This window comes from Cyanistes caeruleus, chromosome 4, assembly GCF_971803275.1.
Source record: "Cyanistes caeruleus chromosome 4, bCyaCae1.hap1.1, whole genome shotgun sequence".
NCBI lineage: Eukaryota > Metazoa > Chordata > Aves > Passeriformes > Paridae > Cyanistes > Cyanistes caeruleus.
Genome location: NC_141704.1, coordinates 48,522,221 through 48,541,266, shown reverse-complemented (window position 1 = coordinate 48,541,266; position 19,046 = coordinate 48,522,221). Strand labels below are relative to the sequence as shown.

The 19,046-nt window shown below is 38.6% G+C and overlaps 1 protein-coding gene across 28 annotated transcripts in view; it reads right to left on the bottom strand.

Moving 5' to 3' along the window:
* GRIP1 (glutamate receptor interacting protein 1) overlaps positions 1–19,046 on the bottom strand; it is a 311,868-nt gene that overhangs the window by 14,302 nt on the left and 278,520 nt on the right. For all 28 annotated transcript variants that reach the window (XM_086884474.1, XM_086884480.1, XM_086884483.1 and 25 more), the window contains 7 exons: positions 11,608–11,677; positions 11,204–11,349; positions 6,430–6,574; positions 5,265–5,404; positions 4,909–5,097; positions 2,092–2,245; positions 166–366 (listed from right to left, as the gene is read on the bottom strand). In XM_086884474.1, the coding sequence (XP_086740600.1) occupies positions 166–366; positions 2,092–2,245; positions 4,909–5,097; positions 5,265–5,404; positions 6,430–6,574; positions 11,204–11,349; positions 11,608–11,677 (1,045 nt within the window). The remainder of the gene's footprint in view (positions 1–165; positions 367–2,091; positions 2,246–4,908; positions 5,098–5,264; positions 5,405–6,429; positions 6,575–11,203; positions 11,350–11,607; positions 11,678–19,046) is intronic.

Here is a 19,046-nt window from a genome sequence, read left to right as displayed (position 1 = left end):
TTTCCTTGTCCATCAACAGCAAGTTAATGTGGTGTTTTCTGCTTTTGCCCTGTTTTTCTCATTTCAACTGTTTTTCCTTTCTTCCCCTGTCTTCTCACACCTCCCACCCCCACCTCTGCCTCAGCCCAGCTGGATTTCACTTTCGTGCACTTTTTGGTTTCCTACCTGGAAGTATTCCACTCTTCCAGCTGTCCCCCACCTTTCCTTTGCCCTCCAGAGGCACCTTTCCACATCTTTCCCTCTTTCTTCACACTCCTGATGCTCTCTCCACCTGATCTTTCTACAGATGTTTGCTTTAAATGGTTTTCTTGATTCTCTCCCAATGTCTCAGTCTCCTTCTGTTGCCACATATTCTTGGAAGCTGTGCTACACAAAACAAAGGTAAGAAAAAGTTACTTTCTAGAGCTAGGAGAGGAAGAGAAGTTGTTTAGCTAGAACTACAAGAGAAGAGTTTTTTCCCTGGGGATTCCTGTAACAGGCTTGAAGAACAGGCATAACCTTCTCAGATACTCCAGCACTTGGGATGGCAACACCATCAGATGTGGCACCATCCATTTTACAGATACAGCATAAAAGTAACCATTATTTTAGGTTCTCTCAGGTGTAAGTCACATTGATAAGCAGAACAAGACTCTAATGTGCATACCTTTGGCTGCACAGTGCTTTAAAATGGTAATACAACACATGCTTTTCATTTAGAAGATTCTTTATTTTACAATCCAGCTCCCCGATTCACTGCTCATCAACTTTTTCAGCCCATTACTTACACAGCTGCAAAACAGTAGGTGTTCTGGAATCCATGGCTGCATCTCATTTGAGAAACAAAATATGGGCTCTAACTGTGGATAAAGACCCTATTAAACTAAAAAGAAAATGGGCAGTATGAAGAAAACTATCTAATTTCCTTTATTAAACACTACTAGCCTATGAAAACTGCCAGTGTGCTTCTGCAGTAGGGACCAAAGGAGCTGGATATGGGCTGAGAATTCACTCCTATCTTAGCTGTCACCCCACCAGGCTTGTCTCCAGACAAAAATGCCACAAAGCTGTGGGCTGTATCAGAGGGTTTGTCATTCAGAATCTGAAAGCAGCATCTAAACTTTGCCTTGATTTGTATTTCAAAGGTTACAGACTAGATCTCATGGATTTCCTTACGCAGTATGTTTATACAGGCACCAGGAATGTTTTTTTCAGTACTCAACTATAATTTTTCACAGACTGGGATTTCAGGCTCACTGTGCTGGCACACCAAGAAAGTGTATTGAAGGACATGCATGTCTGCAGTTTCTGAGGGTAGGTGCAAAGAGCACAGAAATCTCTTTACTGTGATGCCCGTCTTCCCACACCTGAGTAAGATCTGGCAGAAATTACCCAAGTCTCTGCAGTGGATCCACTAACAAATCCAAAAGAAAAGATAACTTAGACTAGAAAATGAGAGATGTTTGGGTCTTTCACTACCTCCAGGAATTGTGAAGTAAAAATTTTTTCCTCAGGAAGTTCTTTTGTCTGCAGAGAAATTAACTGAAAAAGAGATTTACTTCTCAGAATAGGAGGAATAAATGCATGGCAAAATACCAATAGTTTGGACAAGATATTTGTACCTGGATCACTTTTTACTCCTACTGAATGTGAATGTCTCAAGTATTTGTAGATGAAGACTGTAATTTGTGCTTCTTTGCCCAAACCAAAAAGATTTTTCACAGAAGACAAAGAAGATTAACACACCAGTTGTCTTTAGCCACATTATCTGTAGGTTTATTTTTGTGGAGTGGAAAACACATCAGATTTTTTCTGAAACTTGCCCAGGGAAATGCCCTAATTTTTTTGTTTGTTTATTCTTAAGGGATAAATGCTATGTTTTGTTGGCTGAAGTAACTTGAAATAAATAAATGTCTTGGTTTTGGCATCATAATCCTCTATAAAACCACTAATCCACCCCAGTAAGTTTCATGGAGTGTACTGTATCTCATGTTTAAAGGAAGAGGTGCTATAATTCATTAGAAAAACATGATTTCTTTCAAGACAGTGAGTGTTTATTTTTGAGGTGCTGCAGCTGCAAACCAGAGAAGCGAAAGTTGTATGGGAACTTACGTGCTTGCTGCAGGTCGATCCCATTCGTCGTCGCTCAGCCCTGCATCGTGGAATGCCTGATTCCGAGGTTTGCCTGGGGGGGACAAACTGGCCTGCTTGGGACTCCTCCATTCATAGGCATTGAAGTTGTATCCTGAAGCCTGATAGGTGTGTCCTAAAATGATGAATTACTATTTTACAGCAATGCATATGCTGAAATGATGGGAAAGCACACCTCTGAAGCGGGGTTCTCAAGAACTGTTGAATTTGTCATTGTTACTTTATTTTTTTTCTGTTGGCAGATTATTTAGCCTAGATTATGGCTGGAACTAGGTGTGCTCTAGAGCTTCTTTTGTGAATGTCCACTGAAAGCAGAATCTTAAATATATCTAACACTGTTCTCCTACTGTTTCTGTCTCAGCTGCTTCTACATTTAATTCTAGATACTGCCACAATTTATCAGTTTCCAATTCGACATCCTATTCTGATCAACAGTGAAATAATCATGGATGTGTTAAATACGTGTCAACATGGTCATATGCAACATGCCCAATATTAAAGCTAAATTATTAAAAAAACTGCTTCAGATGTATTGAAAAAAGTTTCCAAAGATGTATTAAAAAATCCAATGAACTTGGCTTTTCATGCCCCCTTTTGCTAGGGCTCTGAGAGCTCAGGAAAGGCCTGTCTCACAATGGGCAGACATTCCCAGCACCAATATACACCATCTTTATCACCCATTTCTAAGTGTCTCAAGGCCGTGTAAGTGACATCAGATGGTTTTTATACCTGCAGAGTTTATTTCTGGGTGCTTTATCATACTAGCAAAGCAGGTATTACTTCAATAGTATTTAAACTGAAACCAGGTGTCATTTGAATTCCAAGTAGGAAGCAGTTTCCAAGTGATGTATCAAGAAGAACACAAGGGGTCACAAGCTCATGCTTGTAAGCAAAATCCATTATGGTGGAACTGATAATACACATTTTATATGTATATATGTATATATGTATATATGTATATATGTGTATATGTGTATATGTGTATATGTATATGTATATATGTGTGTGCATGTATGTATGTAAATAAGCACACACACACATACATATCTATATATATAGCATATATATGTAATATACTTCACCTTGATATATTGCTTCTTTGGCTCTACAGTTGGTGTTTTTTGATGTGCATATTGGATTAGGAAGTACTGTTTTGTTGATGAGTACTGTGACTGCTGCTGCCCCTCTAAAGAGGGTAATTTGCTTCCATAAATCAGTCTAGACCTGTCTCCCTCAAATGCTGTGTAACTGCAGAGCTGTGAGTGCTTTCCAGCAAACTGGCAGATACTAACACAGTCCCAGATTCTAGGGAAGGTATTGGTTGGGAAGATGTGACTGCTGTGTGGTGAAGGCTCTGGATTAGTAAGGCAGACACATAAGACAAAGGTACAAAATGGGGTATTGATTCAAGGAGAGAAAAGACAGCTCACCAGAATTAAATTGGTAATTAATAGGATAAAGCATTATCTGGTGCTCCAGAAACATCCCCCAAACTCCTCAATTTGCTTAGTCTGTGCATATTGCCAAGAAAGGTTTGAAGAAAAGCCAAACTCAGCTTCATGGGTCAGGACAGATTGAACTTGAATAGAAATGGGGGCCACCACAACACCAAGGGATAAAGCCACAAATCTGTTTGCACTCAGGCTGTTTAGCAGAGGTGCCATGTATCCAGCCAAGTCTGGGCAGATTTTTTTCAAGGGAGTTAAAAAAAATCCTCTTTGAGATACTGGTTCAGCTTTGGCACAGCATCTGAATCATCAGGACTTTGGAAAGCATTCTGGGCCTCAATCCTTTTCACAGCTGAACAATTTGCTCCAGATATCTTCAATTCATCCAGAAAATGAGAATTACCATTCTGGCACTTCTCCTTACAACTTAAAAATATCAGAAGAAAATCTAATATAACTTGTTTTGATAATCTGACCAACACAGTTAAGAAAAAGGGTCAAATAAATCCAAATTCTAACTCCAGTGAAAAAATTATTTGAGGTAAGGACCTATCTGTCCAAATATCTCCCAGGTAATGGGAATACATGGTTTACTATGGAAAGAAACATTTTTAAAAGAATTAAAAAAAACCAACTGAAGTTGTGTGTAACTTATTTTTCTTGTTATCAATAATATTACAAAACGTCTATATCCTTCACTGCCTAAATAAATGTATTACAAACTGAAATTATTTGAAAATCCTACACGAAACAATAGTTACAGAGAGGTGAAAAAAATTCTCATTATGGAAGATCACATTTTTAAATAGAATGATTGTTTTTGACAGCTGAAAGTTAGATGTTAATACTGCAGGAATGAGGAAGAAGCAAAAGATTTACAAATCATAGGCAGTGACTAATGTTGCCCTTCAGCAGTTTATAATAAATCTGTTGTCATTTAAAAATTAATGCATATGGGCATCAAATTCATGAACATCTCCAGAGTGTTCTGTGCCTTGCATTGATCTGTACTTGAAGGATAAACTCATTTAGTTGTGGATGAGCTATGGACCAAGCTATACAGATGTCAGTAAAGCTAACAAAAGCCCGTTAATGTATTGATAAATGCTTTGTAACACATCACATCCTCATGAAAGAATGAATCTGAGGCCAGCCAAGTGCAAGAAATCATGCTGCCTGCCAAGGTGTGTGGTCATAATGAGACAGCAGCACATTATAAAGTGCAGGGTTAAAAGTTAGTACAGATGAAAAGTTCTACTTAGGGCAAAGGAAGGTCAACCATGAAGGCAATAATTCCTGCTTTAAATGTGGATTGTATTTTTGACAGTACCTTGATTTCCAAAGCTGGTGTCAATACCAGAGCCATCCCATGACTCCACTGCGCTGTCAACACTTGGGACTGTAGTGGAATAGATGTCCGAGAGCTTGCCAGATTTCTGTGCAGCAGAGCTTTCATCTTCAGCATCGCTCAGTTCACTCACGTGACCCACAGGCACAGAAAATTTCTTGGGACTGGTAGCTGAATAGGATTATATAAAAAGAGGTGTTGATCCTCGCTTTGCTGCAGCTCTGAGAATCTGGTTTTTACTCCTGACACAAAGCTTTTCCATGGGTGGCCTAAACGCTTGTTAATCTGCAATAACACATGCATTAACCATCATGGATGGTACCCTTGGCCACACTCACCATCTGTTTGCTTCTTGATTTTCAAGGTGACAGTTTCTCCTGCCATCTGTAATAAATGAATGGCTTCACTCAAAGGTTTTCCTTTCAGACTGCTACTATTTATTGCTAGAATTCTGTCTCCTATGTGAATTGCCCCAGTCCTACAATAAGAGAGAGAAGTAAAACATTGAGAAGAGAGTGTAAAAGGCAACAAAGGCAATTTCTTGGCATTTTGGAGCATGAAAGTCCCATCTCCCTTTCTTCCTTTTATTTTGCTTTTATTGCTGTGTCATGGAGTAATTCTTTTGTTAGAGACACTTAAAGCAAGTCACCTTTGTTGTAGTGACAATAGCAGAGCTGAGGCATGATGTGGATTTCTGTGTTACTGTGACAGCTGAGTTAATCACCTGTGGATGATATTCACTGCAGCCCACCTGCTCATGAGCAATCTCAGACAGCTTAGTAAGTCCTAAAATGAGTCAAGTTTCTAAGTCTCACAATATAAAAAAAACCCAGTGATAGCAAGCAACCATCTATTTCACAAACCTGGCCTTCAGGATGGGTCAATCAAGAAAAGAAAATATTTTTGTGTAAATGTCTGTGCACAATATCATGTTTTGTGTGCTGTAAGTTGTCTCTGAAACCACCACCATGGGCACAAGTTTCAATGACTCAACCAATCTGAGAAATAACAGGTGACAGAAATCCTTATAATTTTCATTATTCTCTATCTGTCACTTACCATGAGGAGCATTTCTCCTCTGATAATGCTTCCTATGGTGTATGTAGGTGCACATACAGATGCAGTGGCAGATAAGAGTATGATGAGTTCAGATAAACTTGGACACATGAAGTGCTTCCTTTACTTATTGTACTATGCAAGGCTGTTGGTTTTGAAAGGCTGATAAAATGTTCCTGTGACCGAGCTGTTTGATTGATCAGGTTTTCCTTGGTGATCCATGATAGGGACCACAGTCCTCTGCCTTGTATACTAATGTACATCCTGCCCATGCTCCTGGAGCTTGGCAGTGATCAAAAAACAACAGTAAAAATATTACAAACTCTAATTTGGAGAATTATAAAGAAATCAATTGCTTACCCATGAAAATTAGGGGTTTTAGGTTAAAAAAACAAACCTCTATCTTGACAGAGAGAGTATTTAAAAATCATTTGTTTTCCAACTTACCTTTCAGCTAATCCTCCTTTTGTAAGGCTGGAAATGATTATGGGATCAAAGGGCTCTTCAGTACCAGAGATTGTAATTCCAAGGGGCCCACCATAGCGCTTTAGCTCAACAGTATAAATAATTGCTCCAGAGCTCTCCTGTTCATCTGCAATAAATGCCAAGGGGATGCAATTGGTTTCTTATGAAAGAAGGAATGAAAAAAATAGCATATTCAGTCTAGTGACTGGTAATCAAACAACATTATCAAAAGATCACATTTTAGATACAATTCTGAATCATATTCTACTAGAGTATTAAAAAAAAAAATTACTTATTATACAATTTTTTATTGCCAAAACCTGGACACATGTCAACAGAAAAGCTCCCCTCAATCTGTTAAGTCTAAATTTTACTCTCTTTAGATTTCTTTTCTGATCTTAGATCTGATCTCCTTTTATATTAAACTATAACTTAAGGCTTTTTTGTCACAGAATCACAGACTGATAGAAAAGGATCTCTGGATGCCACCTTATCCAACTTCCTTGGACAAGCAGGGCCAACTACAGCTGGTTGCCCAGAGTTGTCTCCAGCTGGCTCTTGAATATCTCCACTTGCAGAAACTCCACAACCTCTCTGTACATCCTGTGCCAGTGTTTGGTCACTCTCTAAGTAAAGCAGTGTTTCCTGACACTCTAACAGGACCTCACACACATGTTTCAGTTTGTGTTCATTGCCTCTGCTCCTGCCACTGGGCACCACTGAGGAGAGCCTGGCTCTGTCTGCTTTACACACTCTCTTCAGGTATTTATACACCCTAAGAAGATTCCCCCTTTGAGCCTTCTCCAGGCTGAGAGGTCCTATCTCCCCCAGCCTCTTCTCAGAGGAGAAGGCTCTCCTCTTGACCTTTGTCACCCCTTGCTGAACCTCATCCATTGTGTGTCCATGTCTGGGGAGCCCACAGAAATCTCTCTGCAGAGCTGAGCAGGAGAGAAGGATCACCTCCTCTGACCTGCTGGCTAAGCTCTGCCTCTCGCACACCAGGATGCTGTTTTTATTTGCCACAGTGTCACATTATTACAGAAAAGGCAAGTAACTACTATGGTATAAATACTGATACTCATCTGTTTCTAGAACTGAATGGAAAGTATTTAAAATTAAAGGTAATTTGAAAGTTTTAAACCCAAACTTTCTTAAAGGAATTCTGGGAAAAGTCAAAAGTCATTATAAGATGAGCAGCTGTATTTGTAAAAGAGTCCATGTTTTTTATGGACATGTTTTGAGCTTTTTGTAATAGAATCGAAAGTATCTTCTATATACTGAATTATCAGCTAAACTGAATTAAGTAAGTCCATTAGGATATTATTTCATGATATTGCATGAAGTCATTTTCATTATTTTGAAATTTTATCACACCAAACAATTATCAGAACTGGAAAGAGTCCATCACTGAGTAAACTTAAATATAATACATTTCCTTAAACAATACTCAATAGGAATTGCATCAACAAGAAATGTGCCTGTATTTATACAATGCTCTTTACATATTATTAAAAAATCCCCAACCACAGCAAGAGAGCAATCAACTGCAGTGTCTTTGAGTTGTGAAGTAATATTTTAAAATTTAAAATGCCAGAATTCTCCCCAAATCAAAATAACAAATTCTTTCTAGCTGATGTTCTGATATTGGTATTCAGCCAGGATGGCTGGTCTGGTGGGCAAATTTTCCTACATCTGTGGGTAGTGACATTTTGAGCAGTTCAGTGAATGTGAAAAATGTCTAGGATACACATTCCATAAATGTTACTAAAACTAACTACAACAACTTAGAAAATTCAAATGTTACCATTTCTGTTCCTGTAGACAGACAAGCTTAAAAAGGGAAAAAAACCCAAACCTACATCACCAGCAAAGGCTCAAAGAGTTGTCTTCTTCTAATACTGAACATGGTACTTTAGGCAGAGCTGGAGGAACACTGATATCTTTGAAGCTACTTTGTTTTTTCCCAATTTTCAGAAAATTTAGATCTTCACCTACACCCCCCTCCACTCTGTTCTATTTCCTCCTTGCTTTCCATGAACGGAAAATGCCACACACAGAGAATCAAAGGAGAGAGGAATTAGTAGTGTTTATTCAGCAAAGAATACTGGGGGTTTTGTGCCTACCTGGGGCATTGCCATCAGTGTTTTGGTACAGTTCACATCACTTTATCTGACGTGCTCTTTCCAGAAGCACCCAGACAGACATTCCTGGAAGCCCCAGTCTGGCACACAGTGGGCTAGCATGTGCACAGCAGCACAGTGGCAGCTTTGCTTGCTTAAAGCATTTATGGAGCAGCCACCAATCAATCCCCTGGGATCAAATGCTGGTGCTGTTTATGCAGCAGTGGCATGGACATGGTGCAAGACTTCAACTGAAAGGTGAGAGCAACGTGCCAGCTGAAAATGTAATAGCCAGCACTTGCTAAGGGTTGACACAATACTAACACTTCTCTGCTATAAACAGGAAGTGAATAGGAAGTTACTAATTATCAGCAGCCCTTCCACATGGGAGTTGGAAGTCTACCGATCTCAGTGAATGACTGGAAAGAAGACTGGTCCATTGTGTCTGTTTTCTGAGTAGCTGTAGGTCAGAAAATTATTGGCAGAATGTTATGCTGAGCAGAATGTTGGAGCTATCCAAAAACAGGGCATACAAGTGCCCTGAATTCACCAGGAAGGTCAGTTCTGCCATGAAAGCAAAGAATGGTGGTATTCAAGAAATGGAGGTAGCCATTAGATTCATCTGGATTTAAATTTGTCCTCAGTTTGGGAAGCTGGCAAGAAGAAAAGGAAGGAGAAAAATTGCTGGAAACATACCTCCATCTGGGGAGAAGATAAAACTGAAGTACTATGGTTATGGGTCTCATGTTTTTGAGATTTTCTATCTTTCTTTTCTTGTGATGCAATTGTGGGTAATTCTTGGAAACCACATTTAATGACAGTAGATCCTCTGTGCTACAGTGCCTCTGCTCTGCCCACTGGCCTCTTGCTCATCAGAACAACATCAGACCAACACGGTGACAAGGGCAAAGAGCACCTGACATGCATCATGCTGCTGTGGCCTCAGCTGCACGGAGGCTCAGAGGAACACAGCTCTGACAGCCCTACTCCCTTGCCTCACCTTCCTCAAGAAAGTGAAAATGCATGCAGTGAAAAATAAAAAGAAGTTTAAATCTTAATCTTATTCTGTGTTTTACAAAATGTTTTGGAATGCTCCATGCCTACTCATCAGTTAGCATCAGGCTTTTATTTTCTCAAGGAATTTATTATTTTCCTCTGTTGAGTTTGAGCAGCACATTTCTTCCTTTGTGAGAAGAAAAAACTTTCACAAGTAAATTAATGGAAAATATGCAAAGAATTATTTTAACTGAGATCCACTTTTTGTTACACTTTTGCTATTGTTATGCCACTGTTCCCTATTTTTTCTTTAACAGTTCAGCAGACACTCATTTAAAATTTCAAAGAATCTGAAATCTGCTATAATACTTCCATTTATGCTTTGACATTTAGCCAACTATTACAAGAACAATTTGTATAAGCATCTTTTTTTCAGTAGGTTTCTGAGTAACTGTCCAGTTACATTTGAGTCTGTTCAGTTACACCAGCCATGTCTGGATATATGAGTGTAGTTGTGTGAGAATCTTGATATAGATACATTATGTAACTATAAAACAAGCAACATGAGTGTGTAAAAGAAAAGTGTGATATAAGAACCCCACTGACACTAAAATCTGTACCAGATACCATGGTGTGCATGGTAAGAGAGCAAAGATCTTATTTTCTATGGGTGGAGACTGAAATCCAAGTTTCAATTACAGAAACAATTTGCACAAGTACTAAATGCAGCTGCCTTTGCTTTGTAATATAATACTAAGAAGATACTTTGTTTGCTTTCAGAATCAATTAGGAGGGAGGAAGAAAAAGGAAAAGAGTCTTCTAGTGCAATTCTAAACACCACTTCAACAGTTGCACTTAATTTGAAATAATAAAGTGTGGCAGGTTGTGCCTTTTTGCTGTGAGATGGAATAGAGCTGAAGAGAAGTGAATCTCCAGTGGGTATAACACTGCAATATAAACAGCAGCAGTAATAGTAGTTATAACTGCCTTTGTTTGCACTACAATGCAACAGAACTGACTTTATTATCTCCAGGTAGAAATTCTGCTCTTATGAAATCCACAATGGGGAAGACACAATACTATTAATAGGTGTAGGTGTGGAAAATTCTGGCAGGTTCATTATTCCACTGGGCTGATCAGGCATGGCTCCTCCATCAGATATCCAGCACAGTGTGTAAAGTACTACTTACCTCTGAGCATGTGAACAGTCGTACCAAAGTCAAATTTTTAAGTTTATGGACAAAGCACGCACTACACCACTTTGCTGGAGAACTGAAGCCCAGGGATCCATGCTTTGCTAACCATGATTCCAATCTTAAAAGCAGAGAAAATCTCAATACTCTAGTAAGAAACAGATCAACTTTATATGGCTGCACCTGAGGGGCAATTGTCTTTTCAGCTAACTGAAGACCTAATTTTGCAGTGCAGCTCCTGTAAGCAATATAGCTAGTGAGAAAATTCAACACTTTTATATACCAATTTATATACCATTAAAATTCTTTTTAGGTCATATTTTCTGATTATCATTAGCATAAACCAGACATGTTTAGAAAAAACATTTCACTAAAATTTAGAAGAAATCCCCTTTGCTCTAGAAATCCTGAAAATACACATGAATCTGCAATAGTCATTGCTAATACCGGAATTATCTTCATCTTTGCGGATCTTTAACTTTACAAGGTCCTCACAGTGCTGAAGGATCTGGACAGCATCTTCCATTGAGCAGTTGTCAAGTCGAATATTATCTATTGCCAGCAACTTATCACCCAGTTCGAGTGTCCCAGTTCTGCGAAAAAGTTACATGGAACTCTAGTAACATTAAAAGAAAGGTATCCTAAAAGGTCTAAACATTGTTACAGAAACAAGATGGATTTTTAGGACAATTACTTCTTAATATGCCTTCTATTTTCTAACTTTTCACAAAAGCTTTTATTTAAGGAAAAAAAAAAAAAGTGCACAGTCTCTTACAAGCTCTCTCTGTTTAACTTGAATTTGGCTGGTTACACACATAAACAGATTTTTATTGGGAGCTCTAGTGTCTTACCTGTGAGCAACACTTCCTTTCTTGATATCAGAAATAACCAGGGGGTCCCCTGGTTTTCTACTTGATGGAGCTGTAATAAAGAATATATACAGACATTTAGTTTTGTTTCTAGATATGCAGATGGACTAGTTCTGACCATAAATCAATATTTCATACACATTCTTTACAGTGTTACATTCCTCCCCCACCCCTAAATTACGTGAACTTCAGGTACAAACAAACAGCAGCAGCATATTGGCAAGACAGGATACTCCTCAAAAATGAGAACATTTCAGAATTGAAGTGACTGGTACAAAATGAACTTAGCCTGATATGTTTGATTTCTGGGTTAGATCGGGATTGAGGCACGGGAAGATGCCACAGTACAGCTCCAGTGATCTGTCATAAAATGCTGTGTAGCTGTAACACATAAGGAAGACTTTCTGTCTTACAATCTTCCAGTGTGACTACTACTGATGATCTTTTGCCAGAATAAATACTGTTGTACTATATTCCTGACCAACAGAGCTGCTCTGGCCATGTATCTAGAGTGGGCTAGTCCACATCCTTTCCACCAGCTTCTGTCCCATCCAGTGCTTAAGGCAGGGGTATGAAGGCAATGTGTCCTGGGTGAGAAGGAGGAATCCACTTCCCAATAAAGGAGATGCTGTGGACAGAGGCCACACAGCCCATTGGGCTGATACATTATTGAAATGTTTGCACAGGTGTAGCTTACATCACACTGATGTTTGCTTCACTGGAACTCTCTGCTTTCTCTGAAGCAACCCGTGCCTCTTTCGATGAGTAACCCTGCCCCCTTGTACTGATGCTGGACCTTAAGAGTAGTGAGCTTCTCCCAACTTTGTACTGGGGACACTACTAGGAGCACTGCAATTCCAGTCAGTTTAGTAAAACTTCCACCACTCCTCTCCTCGCACACTTATCTCCTTTTGTAAGAATCTGACATTAGTGGACAATTTTTCTATCTGTCCCTCATGGTTAAAAAGATGGTCTGCTCTTCAACACCAGGCACTGCAACTCTTTACTAACTTGTACAAAAGTATTTCATAAGTTTCCCTTGGCTAGGAAATTTGGTCTGCAATTTTGCTTGACCTTCAGTTGCCTAGGAAGCAGTAAAATACACCAGAGGAAGGACTGTTTCTTGAAGTAGCTCCATTGTTTTGGAGGGTTCATCCATTTGCTGATGGAAGACTGAAGATCTGATAGGGCAAGCAGTCAGCTTAGAATTTGAGGGTGATGAAGACACATTGTTAAGACAACTGTGTAGCACATGCTGTCTACCTTTGGGAAGAGTATCACCTGCAGATGTTCTGTCCAGGAGGTGCTCCACGTGGTGAACACAGAGTGACGTTTGGGACTGCTAACAAACCGTGTGCTGATATTAAAACACTGCCATGCAGTATAATGGTCTCAGCTCTCCTGAAAGCACTAATTAGTTTTGCACAGTTATGGTTCCTCAACTGCCCCACACCATTTCTGCTCTGTGTACTGAGCCCTCTGCATTCTTTCACAGAAGGTTTCCATTAGGCTCCCACGCCTGAACTGACAATCACCCAAAAAGCTGCCCATATTGGAGGATCACCTACAAAATCCTGATGTCAGTTACTTTAGAAGCTCATGAATCTTCTCTTTGATGCAAAATGACAGATCTTCACCTACAGCAACCACATGATAAATTAATAATGACATTTCCAACACAGTATGCTAACAGGTCTTGTTAACCTTAGCTGCCCTGGCTGAGACAGCCTTTGAATATCCAAAGGAACTGCTCAAGAACTCAAGAAGAGCCATATTTCAAATGCAATGTCTCAAAAGTCCAGAAGATGGACATACAAGGACTTTGAAGAATTTTTAGAATTTTTTCTAAAACAGCATGCTCTCAGGAAATGATTATGTTGCAATTTAGAGAACAGCAATTAAATTTTATAAGAGATATAATTTTCATAGCTTGTTCGTCATACTTTCATGTCATAGGTCAAATATATTACAATTCCATAATTTACTTGAATCCTTTGGATTTGTTTTACCAACTAGTATCTTGTTAAAATTTTAGACTATCACTTTGGTGATTTTTTAGTTCTATGTTTTCACCCTCTGGGTTGCCTTACTCTGAGGTTATATGCTACCCACTGCAGACCAGGGTTTGAGTCTTGAAATACTTTTTATGAAACTGTCTTACAAAATTTCCAGAACTTACGAAAAGTGCCCATTATTGTTGTAAAAAGAAGAGAGGAGGAACCAAAATGAGGGAAAGAGCACAGCTCAAAGAGCAGAGACACAAAGTACATGTGGATGCAAAGAGTACGGTGCTGCACACAAAGGTATCACAGTTTCAAACTGAGGAAGTGTGAACCAGCAGTATCTTATGAGTTCTCCTGGTCTATTATTTGGTCTGGAGAATGAAAGCCTTTTTGTAGGCACCAAACACAGCCCTGTGTGAAATTAATCCCCCCATGCTGAGAAGCAGATGCACCACACTTCATTTTGTTATTGTTTGATGCTCATGGCATACTTCCTACAAATGATTCAAGTTGTGCTGCAGAAATAAAATCATTCATCTCCTCCTGAACTTTTGTACCTTTTTGCACATTACCTAAGATTACATTGCCTAAGATTGCCACCCAAAAACTGGTGAACAGATGCTGTCTCCAGCAAGAAGATTCAGTACTATTATCCTGATTTTACAGATAAGGAAAGGAAAAAGGAAAGGAAACATAGGAAAATTTAACTCAAAGTATGACATTTTTCAGTGAGCAATTTGAGATATCCCTGCCTTTATATCTCACCATACTTTGTAGAATGCAAGAGCTTCTATGTCTGAAATACAACTACTGGCATTTTCAGCAACAGCTGCAGATGAGTAGAATTTCTGTGAGTGCAACCCCAGGATCTCAATGTTTCAGCTCAAAATCAAGCAGCCACTTATGGAAAATCTCCACCCCCACTCCCAGAATGACCTGTCTCAGCATGAGTCTTTTGCAGAGAAAAGAAAAATCACCCTAAATTCTCCAGGGTAGCATTAAATCACCTTGACCATGAGATCGCCTCCTTTGTCTTTCTGCAATCCTCCATCTCATTCATTATGCAGCCTCCCTCCCCTTTGTTACACACCACTGTTTCATCTCTCCCCAGAGAGCAGAGAAACCAGAGTTCCAGTGGGAAAGCAGTATTTGACCAGTTAATATATCCACATCAATTAATGCAAGCTTGAAGTGACACTGTACAGCTTCAAGTCTCCAGAATGATTTCTGGTTTTAAGAGGCTGCTAAAAACGAAGCACCTTACCACTCACTCATGTCCAGTCTACTTGTTCAAGTCCTAGCTGCCCCTAATCCTGACCACAGCTCAGTCTCTCCCCACATCTGCAGCCTCTGTTACAGCTTTACACTTGTTTCCTGCCCTTGTGCCATTCTGCTCATCCAATGAAGATCTCATCTTTTCTCCTCCCTATTCCAGCTGTTACTCTACCCCATGTTCAGCTTTTGTAGAGACCTTAGAGTTTGTATGAACAACTACAAGTGGACTGAAGAATGCACAAAGTTGTGCAGGTACTAAATCTAGTGTTGCAGTAAAAAGGCTGCTCTAGAACAAGTTGTTTGTTCTCTCTCTTTAAATTACTGATCCTAGGTCTCCATCCCAGGTCTCTACCTTATTCTACTAAACTTTCCCAGCTACTTGAAAGTAACTTCAATAAAGTGTTGTCAGTTCTGTGTATCAGCTGTTCCATTACATTTAAAAACCCCTCAAACAAGGCTCCTTTCTTATTAAACTGCTAACTCAAACAAAACCCCCCCACTAAGTGACTTCAACAGATTTTGGAGTGGACATCTCACCCACCACCCAGACAAAATTCACTCTCAGCCTGGCTTCAAACTTTGGAGTTTGATCAAGCTCTGAACAAACTGAACAAGCAAAGGAAAATGCTCATGTGATGGAAGAATACTTTTTATACCAAGTCAGCCCATTTATCCACAATGCTGGTTTACAGCTAGAAGATGTTTTTAAGAATAGTGTGATTAATAAATAGATGAAGGAGCTTTTTAAAACTACACTGATGCAGCTCTTTTGTTCCTTAAGTATTGCTTCATGTGGAGCAGCTGAGAAATCTGTTGGTATTCTTTTGTCTTGAAAAGAATCACTTGTAATATTTCAAAATTAAGTAGATCTTGCCAGGTGAAATCACAAAATATACAGAAACATGCTTTAGAAAATAAATTCTCATAGTCAATGTATCTGTAGATATTTACAAAGCTTGTTTCTGATGAAACACAAAAACAATAAAGCAGACTACATTATAGCTGCTAGTCAAAATGACTCAGAGAAACTGATGATAGCTTGGGTGAGATTCTGATATTCTTACCAGCTTTGCAGCTTCTTATTCCTTGAGCAGTCCCACTAGCTTCAGAGAGATTATTTATGAAGCAAGGTGCTGCAGTTCATTACCAGTAAGGATATCAGAATCTTACATAAGAGAGAAAAAAAGAAAAGGAAGGGAAAATAAAAATGGTATTAACTACAATTACCAGAATCCACTAGTAAGCCATTTTACTGGACACCGTTCAATGTACTTGACAAAAAAATAATTAGTCTATGATAAAGTAGCCAGTTGCCTCAAAACCATTTAAAAAAGGCTTTTGTCTTTAAAAAGAAAAATCTATATTCATTACATGGTCTAAAATCAATGGCAATGGCAAATAAACAGAAATAGCTTTGAGTACTACTAGCACTACTTGTAAGTGTTCCTTCTTCTAGGGAATGATTCTGTCATAAAAGCATAATCACGTGCACAGGAACAGTCCTGTGCTTTATTTGGATGATATAATTTTAAGAACTGAGACTTTCTACTTGTTGCAATCAGGTAACTGGGTGTGAAACTAGTTATATATGAAGCATTAAATATATAGACACGTGTATTTGCAAAATATGCAGTAAAGCTCTTTGTTGAGTGTAAGTATTTGTCATTGGTAAAATTAGACAGATATAGCAGAGATAAGGGATGAATGATAGGACTGCAATGTGTGTATGAAGGCAGCAGTGGCCAAGACCAGTAACTGACATGAGCTATTCAAAACCCAGAGCCCTGGCTTAACGTTAACAGTGATGCTCATGAAACTTTCTTCTGTCCTGCTTTAAAGGAATTATGCTATCTAAGGGGATTTTTATTTTTTTCTGGGTTTTTTTCTTGGATTAAGAAATTTGAAACTAAGGAAAGTCTCTTCTCCTATTACAAGTCTTGTGTTTCAAAGACCATGAATTAGCTTAATTGTCTTTAGTGCTGTGTGTCACCTCAGACATGCCTTCAATACAGCACCTGGTTGTAACTCCATGCAAGCACTCTTGGTGTTCATTACCAAAGAAAACAATTCCAAGAAAGAGAAATAAATTCCTCTCCTAGGATCTCTGACTCCTAACAACTGACCTAGAAGAACTCCCGGACTTAAAAATAGAGATATGTTTACATGCCAGCCCAATGTGAAGTTGTTTCCCATCTGATGAAAAATATCTGTCTTGTCTGTCAGATTAGGTAATTTCCTGCCTTTCTCATATAAATCCCAAGCAAAATGGGGGATGGATCTTTATGGAAGATAAAAAAGGTATTTTTCTGTAAGAGGATGAAACAGGTCTCTGTCACTTTTAAGAGATCAAGCCCACAAGTGAATAAATCTGATCACCTCCATCCCCCTGCTTACTTAAGACATACCAACTCTGCCAAGTTTCCCTTAGTATTTGTTATTTAAAATAAATTACACAGCTTTCTGAAAATATCAGTAATAAATGGCATGCTAATGTGCTGAAGTATTCTGACAGAAATTTCACAAAATGAATATAAAATGCTTACATTCTTCAAATCATACTGCTTTTTTTAGGAGTTAATTAGGTAAAACAGAGCAAAACACTGAAAAGCAAGCGTGAAATGCAGCAATTCAAGACTTCTACCAGTTATTAATATAAACCCTTTAAAACCATGTAAATAATTAATCCTAGATAAATTTCATATGCATTGAATACTATTAAAGAGATTATTGTACATAACACATAATTTAATTTAAATATTAAAGTTACTGCTGTATATTCACAAGAGCAGAGCTAAGACCTACCACATGTTACTCTGATTATATAGGGCACTGATTTCAGAAAGCACTAATTTTTGGAATGAAATTCCAGATCAGTAAGGCATGCAAAGTTTGGAAGAGGAGTGCAAAATACTCAACTGCAAGAATATTAGCTTTCCATTAAAAGCTTATTCCTACAGACAAAAAAAAAAGTAGATTTCTGTATTCTAAAAGACAACACAAATCAAATTACTAGGAAGATTATATTTTTTCAGTAACCTTACAAACCTTTATCAGTCCTAAGAATAACATTTACATAGAACAGCCTCATTCTATGTTTTCTCCTTTCTCGATTTTCATTTGCACAGATACATGTACGTGTATGATTTTGCTTCAAGCATCACATCACATCTTACAGAGTCTAACAGTTACTCATTCAAGTGGGCAACACAAGCAAACAGACCTGCAGGGTCTCCCATTTGTTTCTCAGATGTAATCCTTAGCACTGGGATCCCTGCTGTACCTTTGATTAACCATATTCCACTGTGCTGGTAAAAGCTTTGAGAATGCAAGTCAAAGCACAATCTTCCCCCAAGAGATATGAATAACTCCAAAGAAAGACTAATAGCCTAAGAAAGGCCACAGCCATAAAAGAATGTTAATTCTGATGACACCAGATTCTGCAGTGTCAAGCCCATTAACTTTGATATGGATTGTTTTTCCTTCCCTCAAGAGCTGTTTGTTTTAGCTATTTGCCTATTATTATGTCAGAGTTTACCTGATCAAAATCCAGTAACACATTGTGTTAATGTCTCCTCACAAAGTATAGAAACACTTTTAATTTCAAACCACAGCAACAACTAGTTTTTGAGAAACAGACTGATGCAGGCCCTTGTGACCTTCTTCAGCAATCTCTGCAATCCCTAGTGAAAGGGCACTTTGCTGTGACCCACACATTCAGGACTGTCCACACGTTTGAGAGACTGAGGATGTATCTGGGTTCTGCAGGAGAAAATAACCCTACACATGTGGAGCCTCATGTCCTGTGCTCAGTGGGGTTCTGTTCAAGAGTCTGTGAGAGACCATGACAAACTCTGCTTTAAACTTCACAACTATGGAAATACTTTTGCATGGACCTATTTCTGCTGATTTATTTTTCTTTTGTTTTAAATAAATAATTTTATTAGGAATTAAATATGTCCTATGCATGAAGGAATAAGTGAAACATTCGATTTGGCAAACTTCTGGCTTTGTTAACTACTTGAAGGAGAGTATAAATATGTTACAGAAGAGGATTTCAAAAGAGAACAAGGAATAAAAGAAGCTAGAAAAAGGAAGAAGAAGTTCATACCAAAAACACCCTGAGTCTGTAACTACAAGATCTAC